The 17,508-nt window shown below is 40.5% G+C and overlaps 4 protein-coding genes across 4 annotated transcripts in view; 2 read left to right on the top strand and 2 right to left on the bottom strand.

Annotated features, from left to right (window-relative positions):
• Positions 1-454: 454 nt before the first annotated feature.
• LOC306937000 (histone H2B-like) lies at positions 455-829 on the bottom strand (the record flags this gene model as incomplete). The annotated part of the gene is made up of 1 exon (XM_079520672.1): positions 455-829. One exon carries the CDS (start codon positions 827-829, stop codon positions 455-457), a length of 375 nt encoding a protein of 124 aa, XP_079376798.1.
• A 5,992-nt stretch (positions 830-6,821) lies between these two features.
• Positions 6,822-7,212, top strand: LOC306936122 (histone H2A-like; the record flags this gene model as incomplete). The annotated part of the gene is made up of 1 exon (XM_079519583.1): positions 6,822-7,212. One exon carries the CDS (start codon positions 6,822-6,824, stop codon positions 7,203-7,205), a length of 384 nt encoding a protein of 127 aa, XP_079375709.1. The 3' UTR covers positions 7,206-7,212.
• A 5,347-nt stretch (positions 7,213-12,559) lies between these two features.
• The window catches only part of LOC306936671 (histone H1-like), a gene marked incomplete at both ends in the record, with an annotated part of 8,779 nt that continues 3,830 nt past the window's right edge, over positions 12,560-17,508 (bottom strand). The window contains one exon of the mRNA XM_079520264.1: positions 12,560-12,622. Within this exon, the coding sequence (XP_079376390.1) occupies positions 12,560-12,622 (63 nt within the window). The remainder of the gene's footprint in view (positions 12,623-17,508) is intronic.
• Positions 16,887-17,270, top strand: LOC306937375 (histone H2A-like; the record flags this gene model as incomplete). The annotated part of the gene is made up of 1 exon (XM_079521091.1): positions 16,887-17,270. The coding sequence occupies one exon, from the start codon at positions 16,887-16,889 to the stop codon at positions 17,268-17,270; it is 384 nt and encodes a 127-aa protein (XP_079377217.1).

Genomic DNA, 17,508 nt, shown 5'->3' with positions numbered 1-17,508 from the left:
TTGAAAGTAAAGGTTGAAAATGAAGGATTTGAGAAATGGGATATTTCATAATAGTGTGATATTGGAATAAAACAATATTAAATTAATTGTATTACTTAACTTGACTACTAAAAGCCATTATAAGATAACTGAGGACTTTATAGTATTGTTGAAATTATCAAATTAAAATAAAAGGGATTTTAGTGTGTCTGACGGAGTTGACATAAATCAGTTATAAAGTGCATAAATGTCCCATTTTAGAAATAAATGTTATGCGAAAAACCTGTTCCTTCTCAAGATTGGTAGTTGAGACCTGTGTCTACAAATACATCCATTTCATTTTAATGGTTCTTAAAATAAAAAAGAATCTGATTTCGCTGTAATAGTTGGTCATTATGTTAGGAGGATAAACGCTTTGTTTGAGAAGATGGGTGGTCCTTAAAAGGACCGTTGTGTTTAGAGCAGACAGAACAGTTTACTTGGAGCTGGTGTACTTGGTCACAGCCTTGGTGCCTTCAGACACGGCGTGCTTGGCCAGCTCACCGGGGAGCAGCAGGCGGACGGCGGTCTGAATCTCCCTGGATGAGATGGTGGAACGCTTGTTGTAGTGAGCCAGTTTGGAGGCTTCACCGGCGATGCGCTCAAAGATGTCGTTGACGAAGGAGTTCATGATGCCCATGGCCTTGGAAGAGACACCGGTATCAGGGTGGACCTGCTTCAGGACCTTGTATATGTAGATTGCGTAGCTCTCCTTCCTGGACTTTCTGCGCTTCTTGCCGCCCTTTGCTGCGGTCTTTGCGACGGCTTTCTTGGAGCCCTTCTTGGGCGCTGGTTTCGCTACTTCAGGCATAGTTTTCTCTGTGTATTGAAGAAAATAACTAAGAAGTGATCTGTTCGTGGCGTTGCACCAATATTTATAGCAAGCCTATGCAAATGACATATGCGACTCCCAGCAGTGATTGGCTTATGCTGGCACTGCTCATGTGACCCAAAGTGGGAGGTGTCTCACACTGTCTTTGTTTCTGTATAATGTTCTCCCGCCTGCCTGATATATTGTCTTTGATTGATTGATTGAAATATGTCACTCATTCTTGAGATGAGGGACAAAAGTGGAAAAAACATGTCCCACACATAAGAGCCTTATTTATGTTAAAAATAAATAAATTCATAAAAATAAAAGCACTTGCAAAGTTAAATATAATACAGTTGTGTATTAATATGCCATTAATTTCATTATATATTTTTTCATATGCCATCTAAATTAGTTAAAAGCAGGCACTGTACCCAAAAAGGCCTGTATTTAGCCTGTCCCCAGCAAGTTGTCACAATTTCAAACTGCCAAAAAAGTGTCTAATACTGTCACAATCACATAAATATACATACTAAATGAAAGTAGATTGTCAACAACATAGCAAACAATATACACAGTTAATTTTAATTTATATTTTAAATTAAATATCTCATATCAAATGTGTGTCCCACGTCTCCGTCAACTCCGTCAGGTTTTTTGAAAGTCTTAAATTAATCAGAAAATATTGTCGACAGATTTAGCCTGAAGACTCCTTTTCCAAGTCCTGTTTATATTTGTTGCAACAGTGGAGCACCTGGTCTGACAAGCATTCAATTGTTTGATATTTTAAACAAACAATGTTGATATCAATGTGGTCACAGCTTTTACATGTCAACTCCGTCAGGACATTATTATGATCTTTGTTAAGAATTCCAAAATAATGTTTAGTATTTTAGTTTAGGGTTAGGTTTAGCTAACAACTGAAGAAAAACTAAATGGATAAATTGTACTACAGAGGGTTAAGATGAAAACAAATGCCATTTTGTCAACTCCGTCAGACGTCAACTCCATCAGGTTTTGTGTCTGACGGAGTTGACATGTATCTGACGGAGTTGACAAAAGTGTTCCCAAAACAATAAAATGTTAGTTTTTGAATAATGGGAAGTATTCTAATTTGGCAGACAGTTAGAGCATGCCTTAAGGAACATTTTTGGCTATAGGGCCATCACAGATTTGTCTCGTGGTGACCATGGCAGCCATCTTCCAAAATGGCCGCCACCTGATGTTATTTTACAATAACTCAAGTTCTACACCACCTAGGATCTTGATTCTGGTGACTAATATTACATTTTCAAGGATGAGGGATACAGTGGTACAATTTAGATTTTCCCTATGACCATGGCAGCCATTTTTCAAAATGGCCGCCACCTGCTGTTATTTTACAATAACTCAAGTTTTAGACCACCTAGGATCTTGATTCTGGTGACTAATCATACATTTTAAAAGATGAGGAATACAGTGGTACTATTTAGATTGGTCCTGTGACCATGCCAGCCATTGTTTTTCAAAATGGCCACCAACCTGCTGTTATTTTACCAATAATTCAAGTTATAGACCACCTAGGATCTTGATTCTGGTGACTAATCAATGTAATCATACATTTTAAAAGATGAGGAATACAGTGGTACTATTTAGATTTGTCCTGTGACCATGGAAGCCATTGTTTTTCAAAATGGCCACCAACCTGCTGTTATTTTACCAATAACTCAAGTTTTAGACCACCAAGGATCTTGGATCTGGCGACTAATCATTACATTTTCAAGGATGAACTTTCTCTGGGAGGGGTCAGGGCTTATTTCAGGTGCAGGTTGAGTTGCTACTGACAGGACATTACAGTAGGTGGGCTTTATGGCCTTTGACTTGTCCCTTTCAGGCACAGACGCACAGTTTGACTTCACTGGCCACTGCAGGGAACTGTGGGGGAGAAACTTTGGTCTCTTGACACCCCGATTAGGTTCAGGGTTTTTTTGGTAGAGACTTGCCTTTCATGACATCGTTGCTGCAGCAGTTGATCTCCTTACTGCGAGCGGTGGCACACTCTGGGTCTCTTGGGCGTTGCATCTTGGTGGCCTCCTGCCAGTGTTTCTCCGTCCTCATGAGCTCTGTGTTCTGGGGCTCTTACATTGTCTTGGCTGGAGATTGCTTTCCTGCAGGGTCCAGCCCAGTCTTGTGCAGATGGCTGCTGGCCCACCTGGAGGCCCCAACCTCAATTGTTCGGTTGGTGTGATTAGGTGGGGTGGTCTTCCCCAATCAGGATGAGGGGTTTGACGCTTTCAAACCGTTGTAGCGGCAGTCTGGCCAAGTGTCTGTATTTAGTTGTGAGGCTAGATACAGGATACGATTGCTCACCCAGCCCCAGGTGACTTGAGGTGAAGGCTCCTTTGATTTGGTAACATTGCTTTGGTTGACATGCTGGGGACACAGAGAACGACACTGATGCCTTCAGTGTCTGCACATCCTGCCTGATAGTTCTGAAGGCAGATCTTCAGGTTTTCCGTTGAGGCAGAGTCTTTCGCTCACTGTTCACCTCAAGCAGGACTTCAAGGTGTTTGCCTTTGCACAGGCTATATGGCTAGGACTCGTGCTTCAACCACTCCGAGAACTCCAACAGGGTGTTGGTTGCTCCTGAGCCGCAGAGAATTGTGCGGCGGAATTCAACTCTTATCTCTGGTGGCAGCTTGTTGAGGAGTCGTGCAACTTGTGAGCCACATCTAAGTGCTGTGTCTCCCTCTGGGCCTAGGGTTGTTAGCATGCCTACCAGCGACTGTACTTGAAGCGCAAACTTCTCAAAGGCCACCCCATCGCCTCGACAGATGTTGGCTGCCTCCAAGACACTTGCTATTTTCCGTAACACTAATTCGTGGGGCTGTCCAAACTTGTTGTTTAGGTGTCACCCGGGTCTCTGTTGGTGAAGTCGGGTCTATAGGTGGTCTAGAACATTATTAGAACGTTATTTAGTATGGGGATATTAATAAAATCTGGTAATAAATTCCTTACCAAGAATTTTCTTCACCAATGTGTTTGGAAGGGTGTCTACTAACATATCCCACATTGCTTTATATTCAACCACCCTAGGGGAACTTTTGACAGCTGCTGAAAGTTGGGGTACCATCAACAACCAATATAAGGCAAAATGTTCATTATGCTTATAGCATGTGACATGTCAAACTAGGGGGTTTTCATGATTCTGAATGCATTCCAAGCATTAGCTATGCACGAAAAACACTCATTGGGCTGAAAACGGCCATAGCCGTCATCACAAATGTGATTAGGTCAGCACATTTGGGCACATTTGGGCAAGTGGATATGGCCGAATTTAGCCCAAGGAGTTTGACCCCTAGTTTGGCCATAGACCCCCTAGTTTGGCCATAGCCACTTGCCCAAATGTGCCCAAATGTGCTTACCTCATCACATCTGTGATGATGGCTATGGCCGTTTTTAGCCCAAGGAGTGTTTTTCGTGCAAAACTAATTCTTGGAATGGATTCAGAATCATGAAAACCCCCTCGTTTGACATGCCACATGCTACTTAAAGCATAATGAAAATTAGAACATTTAGCCTTATATTGGTTGTTGATGGTACCCAACTTTCAGCAGCTGTCAAAAATTCCCCTAGGGTGGTTCAATAGAAACCAATGTGGGATATGTTAGTAGACACCTTTACAAACAAGAAAATTCTTGGTAAGAAATGTATTCCCAGATTTGACATTCTGATAATATTCCCTGACTAATTGGTAAAATAATAGCAGGTCCACCTAAATCAGTTCAACTTGTCAACTCCGTCAGATGTCCGTCAACTCCGTCAGACGTTGGTCACATGATGTTTTTGTTAATTTCCAAAGAAATAGATGATTCAATGTCAAATATTTTGTGCTTATGTATTGAAACACCAACTGAAATACTACTTAATGATGCTTTTTTTTTTTTTTAACATGGTTTTTATGTTATAATATTGAAAGTAAAGGTTGAAAATGAAGGATTTGAGAAATGGGATATTTCATAATAGTGTGATATTGGAATAAAACAATATTAAATTAATTGTATTACTTAACTTGACTACTAAAAGCCATTATAAGATAACTGAGGACTTTATAGTATTGTTGAAATTATCAAATTAAAATAAAAGGGATTTTAGTGTGTCTGACGGAGTTGACATAAATCAGTTATAAAGTGCATAAATGTCCCATTTTAGAAATAAATGTTATGCGAAAAACCTGTTCCTTCTCAAGATTGGTAGTTGAGACCTGTGTCTACAAATACATCCATTTCATTTTAATGGTTCTTAAAATAAAAAAGAATCTGATTTGAAAAAGGTTTTGTCCCTTATCTCAAGAATGAGTGATGTATTAACAGTTTGCAGAATTACAGTACATTTCAAGCACAAACTCAATACAAAGACTGTTAACTGTGAGTGGACGACCCAATAAAGCATTACACTTGTTTACAAGAGGGTCCACCTTGTTCAATTCATCAAAACATTTAGAGACGTACAAATATACACTTCTATATAGTCAAAGAACAGAACAGGAATTGTGTGTGTGTGTGTGTGTGTGTGTGTGTGTGTGTGTGTGTGTGTGTGTGTGTGTGTGTGTGTGTGTGTGTGTGTGTGTGTGTGTGTGTGTGTGTGTGTGTGTGTGTGTGTGTGTGTGTGTGTGTCTACATAGTCTGTGGTACCAAGAGGTGCATGCATAGTCAAAGAAACCTTGTATGAGGGCTCCTGTTATGGTCTTCAAGGTGTTTTGTTGACCAGTGAGGAGATCCTGTAAAGGAATCTTGTTCTTTGATTGACTTTTTTGATTACGTTGGTGGCCATTTTATCACCGGAAAGATTAGCCTCCAGGATGGAACCTAGGTAGGTAATTTCATCTTTTCGTGTGATAATATTGTCACCCACTCTAACCAAGAAGCCATCTGCCTTGCTGAGATTACTATTTGATCCAAAGAGAATGGATTCAGTTTTTCCCAGGTGTAAGGATAGTTTGTTATCAACGAGCCAGGTGCAGATTCTACTGAGTTCAGAGCTGAGGGTCTTTTCAACCTCCAATTTGATAGACATGCAGATTAGATTTACAGTTTTACTGGTAGATTGCGATCTACGTTTTGATCACACTTTCAGTTAGATGCATTATTATTGTTATTCCAGATTAAATAAGACCAAGCCTTCTTAAATGAAACAAACTATACAAAAACAATCCCAGGAATGTAATTGTCACCTTTCAAATTGTGTCTGCTAAGCAAATGCCATACTATGCATGCACTATTAAATGTCTACATACCTGGCCAACAGCATTAGTTATCTTAGCAAAAAGTTTAATATGGAATAAAAAATAAATATACATCCATCTATATGAATATGTATCAAGGGAGATGACATGTTGGCAGTTTAATACATAATCTTGTCTTCAATATTTGGACACTTGCTTTTTGCTGCACAGAAGTGTTGATTGTGGAGTAAACTAAAATGTGCCTTGCACTTTTATGCACTGTGGTCCATGGAATGTGACACTACGTGTAGGCTAAATACAAGGATAGTGATTACCTTACCTACAAGTAATGCTTGCCTACAAAATGATTACGAACACAGTGTATATGTATGGAGAGAGACTGATTTATTTTAAATATCTTTTACATTTAGAATTATTTTACTCATACTATGCTGGGTGTTTCATTGTGTATGTATTGTCCTGAATGTATGCATTGACCTGAGCAAAACATATTTCCCTTGTAAAATAAAGACTGTCTCTCTCTCTCTCTCTCTCTCCTAGACACCGTCTTTCCCAAGGAACCTCCTTCCTTGGGAGGAGCATTCACAACTCTAGCACTGATTGGACGGGAGCTCAGTTCATACACTCATTCATTGGTGGGGCGCACAGCCTCACATACAGACAATACTAGGTTGTGTGTTGTTGAAGATATAAAAGGTCTCGCGCGCCTCTTCTCACCACATTTCTCAATTTGCTTCGAGATTTTACTCTAAAACTAAACCTACCAAAATGAGCGGCAGAGGGAAAACCGGAGGAAAGACCAGGGCGAAGGCTAAGACTCGCTCATCCCGTGCCGGGCTCCAGTTCCCCGTTGGTCGTGTTCACAGGCTGCTGCGTAAAGGCAACTATGGCAAGAGAGTCGGTGCCGGAGCTCCAGTTTACCTCGCTGCGGTGCTCGAGTATCTGACCGCTGAGATCCTGGAGTTGGCTGGAAACGCTGCCCGTGACAACAAGAAGAGTCGTATCATCCCCCGTCACCTCCAGCTGGCCGTCCGCAACGACGAGGAGCTTAACAAACTGCTGGGTGGAGTGACCATCGCACAGGGCGGTGTGCTGCCCAACATCCAGGCTGTTCTGCTGCCCAAGAAGACCGAGAAAGCCGCCAAGAAATAAATCTGCTTCATTCGTTTAACAAACCCCACAAAGGCTCTTTTAAGAGCCACCCACTGTTTCCATGTAAAGGTTAATTTCCAATGTCTTTGAGAAGCACACTTCATAAATCACTGATTAATGTTACTAGTTCCGTCGCTTAAAATGAGACTAAATAAGGCTGACTTTATATTTGTATGCGTCAACAGCAGCCAAAAAGTAGTTTATAAATAAGGGACCCAATATACTAAAGACTGCCTAAATAATACTTTTAGATAAATGCATATTTTGCTTTGATCCTGTCAGTTGTTATTACGCACAGGTCTATCTTTATAATAGTACTTTGTCATTAATGTATCCGGCACCAAATTTAAATAATGCAGACAATTTAACTTTATGGCCCATGTCTAGTTTGTACCAGTTATATACCCACGCTCAGCCACGTCCACACCGAACAGTTTTGTTCAACTACTAGTCAAAGACTACTTGCAACAGACTAGCATTTTTAATCCGCACAAACCAATCGGCCAATGGAACATTTATTTTGCCTATGCAAAGCAGTATACGGTCACTCTCTGGACTAGACAATATAGAAAATGGACCAGTCAGTAGCTTGCTAACTATGATACATTAGTGCCAGTGCTGTATAAAGCTAGGGTATTGGAATTTTCGGAAAACGGCAGACTTAACTGTCAACGGATCATAGTAACACTGCTTGTTTGACTAGTAAAGCACAAATCTTCAAAAGGTTCTACAAATTGTATATGGAATCTGCTCTGTAGAGAAAGTGTGGGCGGCTCTTAAAGGAGCCTTTGGGTTGTTGGTAGATCAAGTCAGCATTATTAACCTCCGAATCCGTACAGAGTGCGGCCCTGTCTCTTCAGAGCATAGACAACATCCATGGCGGTCACGGTCTTTCTCTTGGCGTGCTCGGTGTAGGTGACAGCGTCACGGATCACGTTCTCCAGGAAGACCTTGAGGACCCCGCGGGTCTCTTCGTAGATCAGACCGGAGATACGCTTCACTCCGCCACGGCGAGCCAGACGGCGAATAGCGGGCTTGGTGATTCCCTGGATATTATCTCGATTCTCGAAGCACCTTGCGATGACGCTTGGCGCCTCCTTTTCCAAGACCTTTTCCTCCCTTGCATTTTAAAGTATTTTATTGAATTTCCACAAGTTACACGTTATCACAGTACATAAAGACTTGGAATTACATATAAAAAAGCCGGCTGCTTGTCATCATATAAATACATATCATATCAAAATGACATACATGTCATCAAAACAAACATTTCGTATACACATAATGTAGCAAGCACTACATTACAAAGGGTACATTACCTGGACTGTTTTAAAGTGACTACAGTGCTAAAGTGGGCCAGTTTAAGTGCGTGTGCAGTCTCTTCAAGTCCATGTTTTTTCTCCTTTTAAGCTCAGTTCTAATTTGCTTAAAAACAGTGTTTGCATCAATTACGATATTGTCCGTTGACATTTTACACCGAGTCTTCCAAATCTTAAACACAGTTACACAAATGCAAACCCAAAATAAATCATAATTCTCTTTTCCGCAGTTAAAAATGCCGTATAGAATGTTTCTGTGACATGGCACCCTCACGCCTATATCGTGCATCTTGCTCCAGACTGCCTTCGACCTATTGCAGTCTATGAGCAAGTGCCATATGGTCTCTAATTCGTCACAATCTGGCATGGGGCATTCTGTCGTTTTCACAAAGCAACTCCATTTAACTACTGCTCTAGCTGGGAGTCTACCATGGGCAGTTAGCCACATAACGTCCTGCATGTTCCCAGTGACGAGTCCGCTGTTAAAATTATTTACCAGGTTTTTACTTTCTTCAAAAGAGCAGTGTTTAAAATGTACCATACCTCCATATATCTTATTACTTATTAAATTATATATTATTTTATTTGATTGGGTTCCCCAGTTAATATTTAAATTGCTATATTTCGTGGTGAAGTCCCCATATGCCAATTTATAATATGGCAGTGACAATCTGCCCCTGCCCCTCTGTTTTCTCCATGTTTGGGGGTCTCCTACCCAGGCTGCTCCACACAGAATGCCCCTAGCCACATTTTTACAGAATGCAATCATTATTTTGCTGCCGACGTCCGTTGCGCCTAGTCCTCCCTCTTTGACACTTTTAAACATGAGGACTCTTTTGGTAACCTCCCGGTTGTTACCCCAAATTAAACGTACACACATCCTATTTATTCGTGTTATGCACTTCTCAGGTGGCGGAAAAATGGTGACCAGGAACAATAACTTTGATAAAATAAATGTTTTTACAATCTCTATTCTTGACTTATAAGTTGTGTCCCTAACTTTCCATTTTTCTACTTCGGCCTGTATTGCAGTTTCTTTTCTGTCCCAATTATTTTTAGCACAGTCCCTATTACCAAAGAAAATGCCAAGTATTTTCATTTCTTCTTTCACCTCCATGAGCAGGGCCGGCCTTTGATCCTCCTCTCCTATCCAAATACATTCTGTTTTGGTCTCATTTAGTTTGGCCCCCGCAGCCTGCTCATAGAGGTGAAAGTGTTCTCTAACAAAGTCAAGTTCTCTCTGGGATTTTATAAAGGCAGTTACATCGTCCGCGTAGGCGGACACCTTGGCTGCCGTTCTATTAAGCCGAACACCTTGGATTCGGTTATCATTTTTTATTTTATTTAATAATGGGCTGATGGCAAGAACGTAGAGCGCTGCGCTCAGTGGACAGCCCTGTTTCACCCCTTTCTGTATGTCAATATAATTAGACGTCCTTCCATTTACTTTAACCGCCACCTGAGATTTTGCATACAACATTTTAATCATTTTTGAGTGGTGTAAACCACTCCTACAACTGGCTTTTGTGTGCAGAAAAAAATGAGCATGGTTGCTATGTTCAAAATAATTTCTGACGTAATTAAATCACACCCGGGTGAACTGGATGACCGTAGCAACCATGGTCATTTTCTCTGCACAGAAAGAGCCAGTTGTGAAATCACATCCGGGTGTGATTTCATTACATCAGATCAGAGCTGATCAGGCTACATAATACCTTACCTTATTTCATTACGTCAGACATTACGTCAGACCACAGCTGATCATGCTATATAAAACCTTACACCACTCAGTTCACATGGGTGTGATTTTTATAAATACCTGTGGAAACCCATATTTATCCAAAACACTCCATAAATATTCTCTATTTACAAAATCAAAAGCTCTCTTTTGGTCAAAACCAACAATAAAAAAGCCAGGCTTATGACGTGCGTGTATCATCTCTCTGATCTTATTGAGGTTATCCCACATCACTCGTCCTTTAATGGCGCATGTTTGTTCTTTTTCAATTATTTCGTTTAATACTGCATTTAGTCTCATCATTATGATTTTGGCGAGGATCTTATATTCTATATTAGTTAGTGTGATCTGTCTCCAATTATTTAGTTCTTTTTCATCACCTTTTTTAAAGATCAGAGAGATGGTACCTTGATAAAACCCGTCATGCATGGATTTCTTTGAACACCCGTCATTAAAAGCAGAGGCCAAAATATCGGCAAGTTCATTAGCAAAACATTGATAAAATTCGGAGGGTAGGCCATCCGGGCCGGGAGACTTCCCCCGGTTTAACAAATAAATTGCTTTTTTAACTTCCTCGCTGGTGAAGTCACCCAGGAGTGTGTCAAAGTGCACTCCATCTATTTTTTTCACCTCTGATAAAAAGGCCTCTGCATCCAATGAAGTACCATCACCACAATACATTTCTTTAAAATGCTCTACAATCAGTGCCATATTTCCATTATCATCATTTACAATTTGACCATGTTTATTTGTCAGTGCATTAATACAGTTAAACTCTTGTCTCTCTTTATATTTCTCTATAACCTTATGTATATTTGCTGGTTCATCCATATCAAAGCCTGCTTGTACTTTAGCTGCATTAAAAGAAACGTTATTAAAAATCATCAAAGTGCTATTAATGTCGTCTAATTTCTTTTCATCTTGTTCTGTTAATGGCCTACTTTTACATTTGAGTTCAACATATAGTTGCATTAATTTGTTATACTCTTTATTTCGTTCTATATTTAAGTATTTACATTTTAAAATGAGTTGCCTTTTTAGGCATCTCTTCATCTCTTCCCATAATTCAACATTTGTTTCAGTAAAAACTCTTAAATCCTTCACTCTATTTATCTCATGTCTAACACTGAGTAACGGTTATAGAGCGGTAATATTTGCAGATGCAGTGTCCGGCTGTCCGCACTCAGCGACAATATCCCAACGCCCCTAAATAGACTACTGAATTATTCGCAAATTAATAGTCAGACCAGTGTCCATTATAATGGATCATCGTACACAGACTTTATAAAGTGCACATGACTAGTTTGTCTAAACAAGACCTGGCTGTGTTATACCAGGTTATACCCCTGAAACAGGGGAGAATAGTATGAAATCATTATATTACAGCTGCACCGACATTTCTAATGGAATCAACTCTGTAAAGAAATTGTGGGTGGCTCTTAAAAGAGCCTTTGGGTTGTTGGTAGTTCAAGTCAGCGTTATTAACCTCCGAATCCGTACAGAGTGCGTCCCTGTCTCTTCAGAGCATAGACAACATCCATGGCGGTCAGTCTTTCTCTTGGCGTGCTCGGTGTAGGTGACAGCGTCACGGATCACGGTCTCCAGGAACACCTTGAGGACACCGCGGGTCTCCTCGTAGATCAGACCGGAGATACGCTTCACTCCGCCACGGAGAGCCAGACGGCGGATAGCGGGCTTGGTGATTCCGTGGATGTTATCACGAAGGACCTTGCGGTGGCGCTTGGCGCCTCCTTTTCCAAGACCTTTGCATCCTTTCCCTCGGCCTGATATTTTCGCAGTAGTTGAAGATAGAGATGGCGCTTGGCGCCTCCTTTCCCTCGGCCTGACATTTTCGCAGTAGTTGAAGATATAGATACAAGAAGAGAAGTGGTTTTTGAATGATTGAAAAGCTCGCAGCCATGTCCTTTTATGTGTGCTCTGAGGACGTAAGGGAGGACAGGCAGAGTTGTGTGGGTGTGGCCAACACTCTCCACCCCCCCCCCCCCCCCCCACTCCAGATCCTTACGAGGCAGATTACACAATATCATACACCATTAGGACTATGTCTGGTAATTTACTATGAATGCACACAGGCATAACATGGATATTAATATTATCACATGGTGTAGAATAAAAGGTATTTCAGTATTAATGCATACACACAGGCATGAACGGGTTAGTATCACAGTGCTACATGTGACCATGGTGTGTAGATAAAGTGAAGAGGACACTCTTATAAAATAATGTGTTTGGCTCTTAAAAGAGCCTTTTGTGGATATCAAGTTGGAACAGACGTTTTACTTATTTTTGGGAGCTGCCTTCTTTGCTGCCTTGGGTTTGGCAACCTTCTTGGCTGGAGTTTGTTTGGGGGTGCAAATGAGCTCAGAAAACAAAAACACCACATTTTGTGTGCAGTGGGTGAATAGCCTGTCTTCCCTTGAGTGGGGTCTGTCTGTACAATAGTTCGGCCTTTCTCTATTGCAAGGCTGTGTTCACTGACAGGTGCTTCCTAAGTTTTGGGTCATTTACCGTGCTATGTAGGCCTATATTATCTTTTTAGTGATAGGTAGCATTCCATTTAGCTATGTTTTTTGGTAGTCTCTGGCTGTGACCAAGTACACCAGCTCCAAGTAAACTATTCTCTCTGCTCTAAACACAACGGTCCTTTTAAGGACCACACATATTTTCCAAGAAAGAGTTTATCCAAATGTCATCAGACAGGATTATATAAAATGACTGCTGTGAATAGGGTCTGTAATTCTAAGCTTGATAGTCTAGACTGATACACCATTAAACTGGAATGCAGGCTCATTTCAAATTGTATTCCAAAACGTAATGTTACGTACAACTTGTTGCATCGTCTCCCTTGATACATTCATATAGATGGACATTTATTGTATCATTCCATATTCAACTGTTTGCTATACGATAACTATATGCTGTTGGCCAGGAATATGTATAGACATTGATGAGTGCATGAATAATTTGGCATTTGCTAAGCAGACACATACTTTAATTCACACATTGAAGATTAAATGCCTGGGTTTATTTATTTTTTATAGTTGATTAAGAAGGTCTGGTCTTAGAAAAGGTCTGGTCTTACTTTAATGAGAAATAATAACTAATAATGCATCTAACTGAAATAAACCATGGATTAAATGTGTGATCAACATGCAAATAATTTAAATCCCCTCAATCACTCACTCAGACATTCTACCCTGTTGGGGAGGGGAGGCATTGTTTCATTGTATTGAACTCAACAAGATGCTTCACACCAAAACCAGCAGTTGTTCACACTTCATTGTCCTGGAATGGGTGCGGAATGAGACTCTTCTGTACCAAGCAAGTCTAGAGTTTTGGTTTAAATCTAATCTACATGTCTAGTATCAGTGGCTTCTCAAAGCGCATGTGGGGGTTGAGCATGTTTTACTAGGGGAGGGGATCAGAATTTATTGTAAGAATTGAGTACCACAGACGAAAAACAGTCTGGTCCTCATTCACAAAGGAGAAATACGCAAGAGTGTAACGGAAGCGTAACGGAAGCGTAAACAGATGCGGGAAATTCCGTCCGATCACGCAACGTTGTTTTGCCATGCAATTCAAAGAGCGGTGTGTACCACAGGTACGCAGGTGTATGTTGTGAGGTGTCTACTAACATATCCCACATTGCTTTATATTCAACCACCCTAGGGGAACTTTTGACAGCTGCTGAAAGTTGGGGTACCATCAACAACCAATATAAGGCAAAATGTTCATTATGCTTATAGCATGTGACATGTCAAACTAGGGGGTTTTCATGATTCTGAATGCATTCCAAGCATTAGCTATGCACGAAAAACACTCATTGGGCTGAAAACGGCCATAGCCGTCATCACAAATGTGATTAGGTCAGCACATTTGGGCACATTTGGGCAAGTGGATATGGCCGAATTTAGCCCAAGGAGTTTGACCCCTAGTTTGGCCATAGACCCCCTAGTTTGGCCATAGCCACTTGCCCAAATGTGCCCAAATGTGCTTACCTCATCACATCTGTGATGATGGCTATGGCCGTTTTTAGCCCAAGGAGTGTTTTTCGTGCAAAACTAATTCTTGGAATGGATTCAGAATCATGAAAACCCCCTCGTTTGACATGCCACATGCTACTTAAAGCATAATGAAAATTAGAACATTTAGCCTTATATTGGTTGTTGATGGTACCCAACTTTCAGCAGCTGTCAAAAATTCCCCTAGGGTGGTTCAATAGAAACCAATGTGGGATATGTTAGTAGACACCTTTACAAACAAGAAAATTCTTGGTAAGAAATGTATTCCCAGATTTGACATTCTGATAATATTCCCTGACTAATTGGTAAAATAATAGCAGGTCCACCTAAATCAGTTCAACTTGTCAACTCCGTCAGATGTCCGCCAACTCCGTCAGACGTTGGTCACATGATGTTTTTGTTAATTTCCAAAGAAATAGATGATTCAATGTCAAATATTTTGTGCTTATGTATTGAAACACCAACTGAAATACTACTTAATGATGCTTTTTTTTTAACATGGTTTTTATGTTATAATATTGAAAGTAAAGGTTGAAAATGAAGGATTTGAGAAATGGGATATTTCATAATAGTGTGATATTGGAATAAAACAATATTAAATTAATTGTATTACTTAACTTGACTACTAAAAGCCATTATAAGATAACTGAGGACTTTATAGTATTGTTGAAATTATCAAATTAAAATAAAAGGGATTTTAGTGTGTCTGACGGAGTTGACATAAATCAGTTATAAAGTGCATAAATGTCCCATTTTAGAAATAAATGTTATGCGAAAAACCTGTTCCTTCTCAAGATTGGTAGTTGAGACCTGTGTCTACAAATACATCCATTTCATTTTAATGGTTCTTAAAATAAAAAAGAATCTGATTTGAAAAAGGTTTTGTCCCTTATCTCAAGAATGAGTGATGTATTAACAGTTTGCAGAATTACAGTACATTTCAAGCACAAACTCAATACAAAGACTGTTAACTGTGAGTGGACGACCCAATTAAGCATTACACTTGTTTACAAGAGGGTCCACCTTGTTCAATTCATCAAAACATTTAGAGACGTACAAATATACACTTCTATATAGTCAAAGAACAGAACAGGAATTGTGTGTGTGTGTGTGTGTGTGTGTGTGTGTGTGTGTGTGTGTGTGTGTGTGTGTGTGTGTGTGTGTGTGTGTGTGTGTGTGTGTGTGTGTGTGTGTGTGTGTGTGTGTGTGTGTGTGTGTGTGTGTGTGTGTGTGTGTGTCTACATAGTCTGTGGTACCAAGAGGTGCATGCATAGTCAAAGAAACCTTGTATGAGGGCTCCTGTTATGGTCTTCAAGGTGTTTTGTTGACCAGTGAGGAGATCCTGTAAAGGAATCTTGTTCTTTGATTGACTTTTTTGATTACGTTGGTGGCCATTTTATCACCGGAAAGATTAGCCTCCAGGATGGAACCTAGGTAGGTAATTTCATCTTTTCGTGTGATAATATTGTCACCCACTCTAACCAAGAAGCCATCTGCCTTGCTGAGATTACTATTTGATCCAAAGAGAATGGATTCAGTTTTTCCCAGGTGTAAGGATAGTTTGTTATCAACGAGCCAGGTGCAGATTCTACTGAGTTCAGAGCTGAGGGTCTTTTCAACCTCCAATTTGATAGACATGCAGATTAGATTTACAGTTTTACTGGTAGATTGCGATCTACGTTTTGATCACACTTTCAGTTAGATGCATTATTATTGTTATTCCAGATTAAATAAGACCAAGCCTTCTTAAATGAAACAAACTATACAAAAAAAATCCCAGGAATGTAATTGTCACCTTTCAAATTGTGTCTGCTAAGCAAATGCCATACTATGCATGCACTATTAAATGTCTACATACCTGGCCAACAGCATTAGTTATCTTAGCAAAAAGTTTAATATGTAATAAAAAATAAATATACATCCATCTATATGAATATGTATCAAGGGAGATGACATGTTGGCAGTTTAATACATAATCTTGTCTTCAATATTTGGACACTTGCTTTTTGCTGCACAGAAGTGTTGATTGTGGAGTAAACTAAAATGTGCCTTGCACTTTTATGCACTGTGGTCCATGGAATGTGACACTACGTGTAGGCTAAATACAATGATAGTGATTACCTTACCTACAAGTAATGCTTGCCTACAAAATGATTACGAACACAGTGTATATGTATGGAGAGAGACTGACTGAGAGAGAGAGACTGACTAAATATCTTTTACATTTAGAATTATTATTATTATACTATGCTGGGTGTTTCATTGTATATGTATTGTCCTGAATGTATGCATTGACCTGAGCAAAACAAATTTCCCTTGTAAAATAAAGACTGTCTCTCTCTCTCTCTCCTAGACACCGTCTTTCCCAAGGAACCTCCTTCCTTGGGAGGAGCATTCACAACTCTAGCACTGATTGGACGTGAGCTCAGTTCATACACTCATTCATTGGTGGGGCGCACAGCCTCACATACAGACAATACTAGGTTGTGTGTTGTTGAAGATATAAAAGGTCTCGCGCGCCTCTTCTCACCACATTACTCAATTTGCTTCGAGATTTTACTCTAGAACTAAACCTACCAAAATGAGCGGCAGAGGGAAAACCGGAGGAAAGACCAGGGCGAAGGCTAAGACTCGCTCATCCCGTGCCGGGCTCCAGTTCCCCGTTGGTCGTGTTCACAGGCTGCTGCGTAAAGGCAACTATGGCAAGAGAGTCGGTGCCGGAGCTCCAGTTTACCTCGCTGCGGTGCTCGAGTATCTGACCGCTGAGATCCTGGAGTTGGCTGGAAACGCTGCCCGTGACAACAAGAAGAGTCGTATCATCCCCCGTCACCTCCAGCTGGCCGTCCGCAACGACGAGGAGCTTAACAAACTGCTGGGTGGAGTGACCATCGCACAGGGCGGTGTGCTGCCCAACATCCAGGCTGTTCTGCTGCCCAAGAAGACCGAGAAAGCCGCCAAGAAATAAATCTGCTTCATTCGTTTAACAAACCCCACAAAGGCTCTTTTAAGAGCCACCCACTGTTTCCATGTAAAGGTTGATTTCCAATGTCTTTGAGAAGCACACTTCATAAATCACTGATTAATGTTACGAGTTCCGTCGCTTAAAATGAGAATAAGGCTGACTTTATATTTGTATGCGTCAACAGCAGCCAAAAAGTAGTTTATAAATAAGGGACCCAATATACTAAAGACTGCCTAAATAA

Source organism: Electrona antarctica (assembly GCF_951216825.1).
Source record: "Electrona antarctica genome assembly, chromosome: 14".
NCBI classification, from domain to species: Eukaryota; Metazoa; Chordata; class Actinopteri; order Myctophiformes; family Myctophidae; genus Electrona; species Electrona antarctica.
The sequence above is the reverse complement of the archived record's forward strand: the minus strand, read 5'-3'. Positions and strand labels throughout refer to the sequence as shown.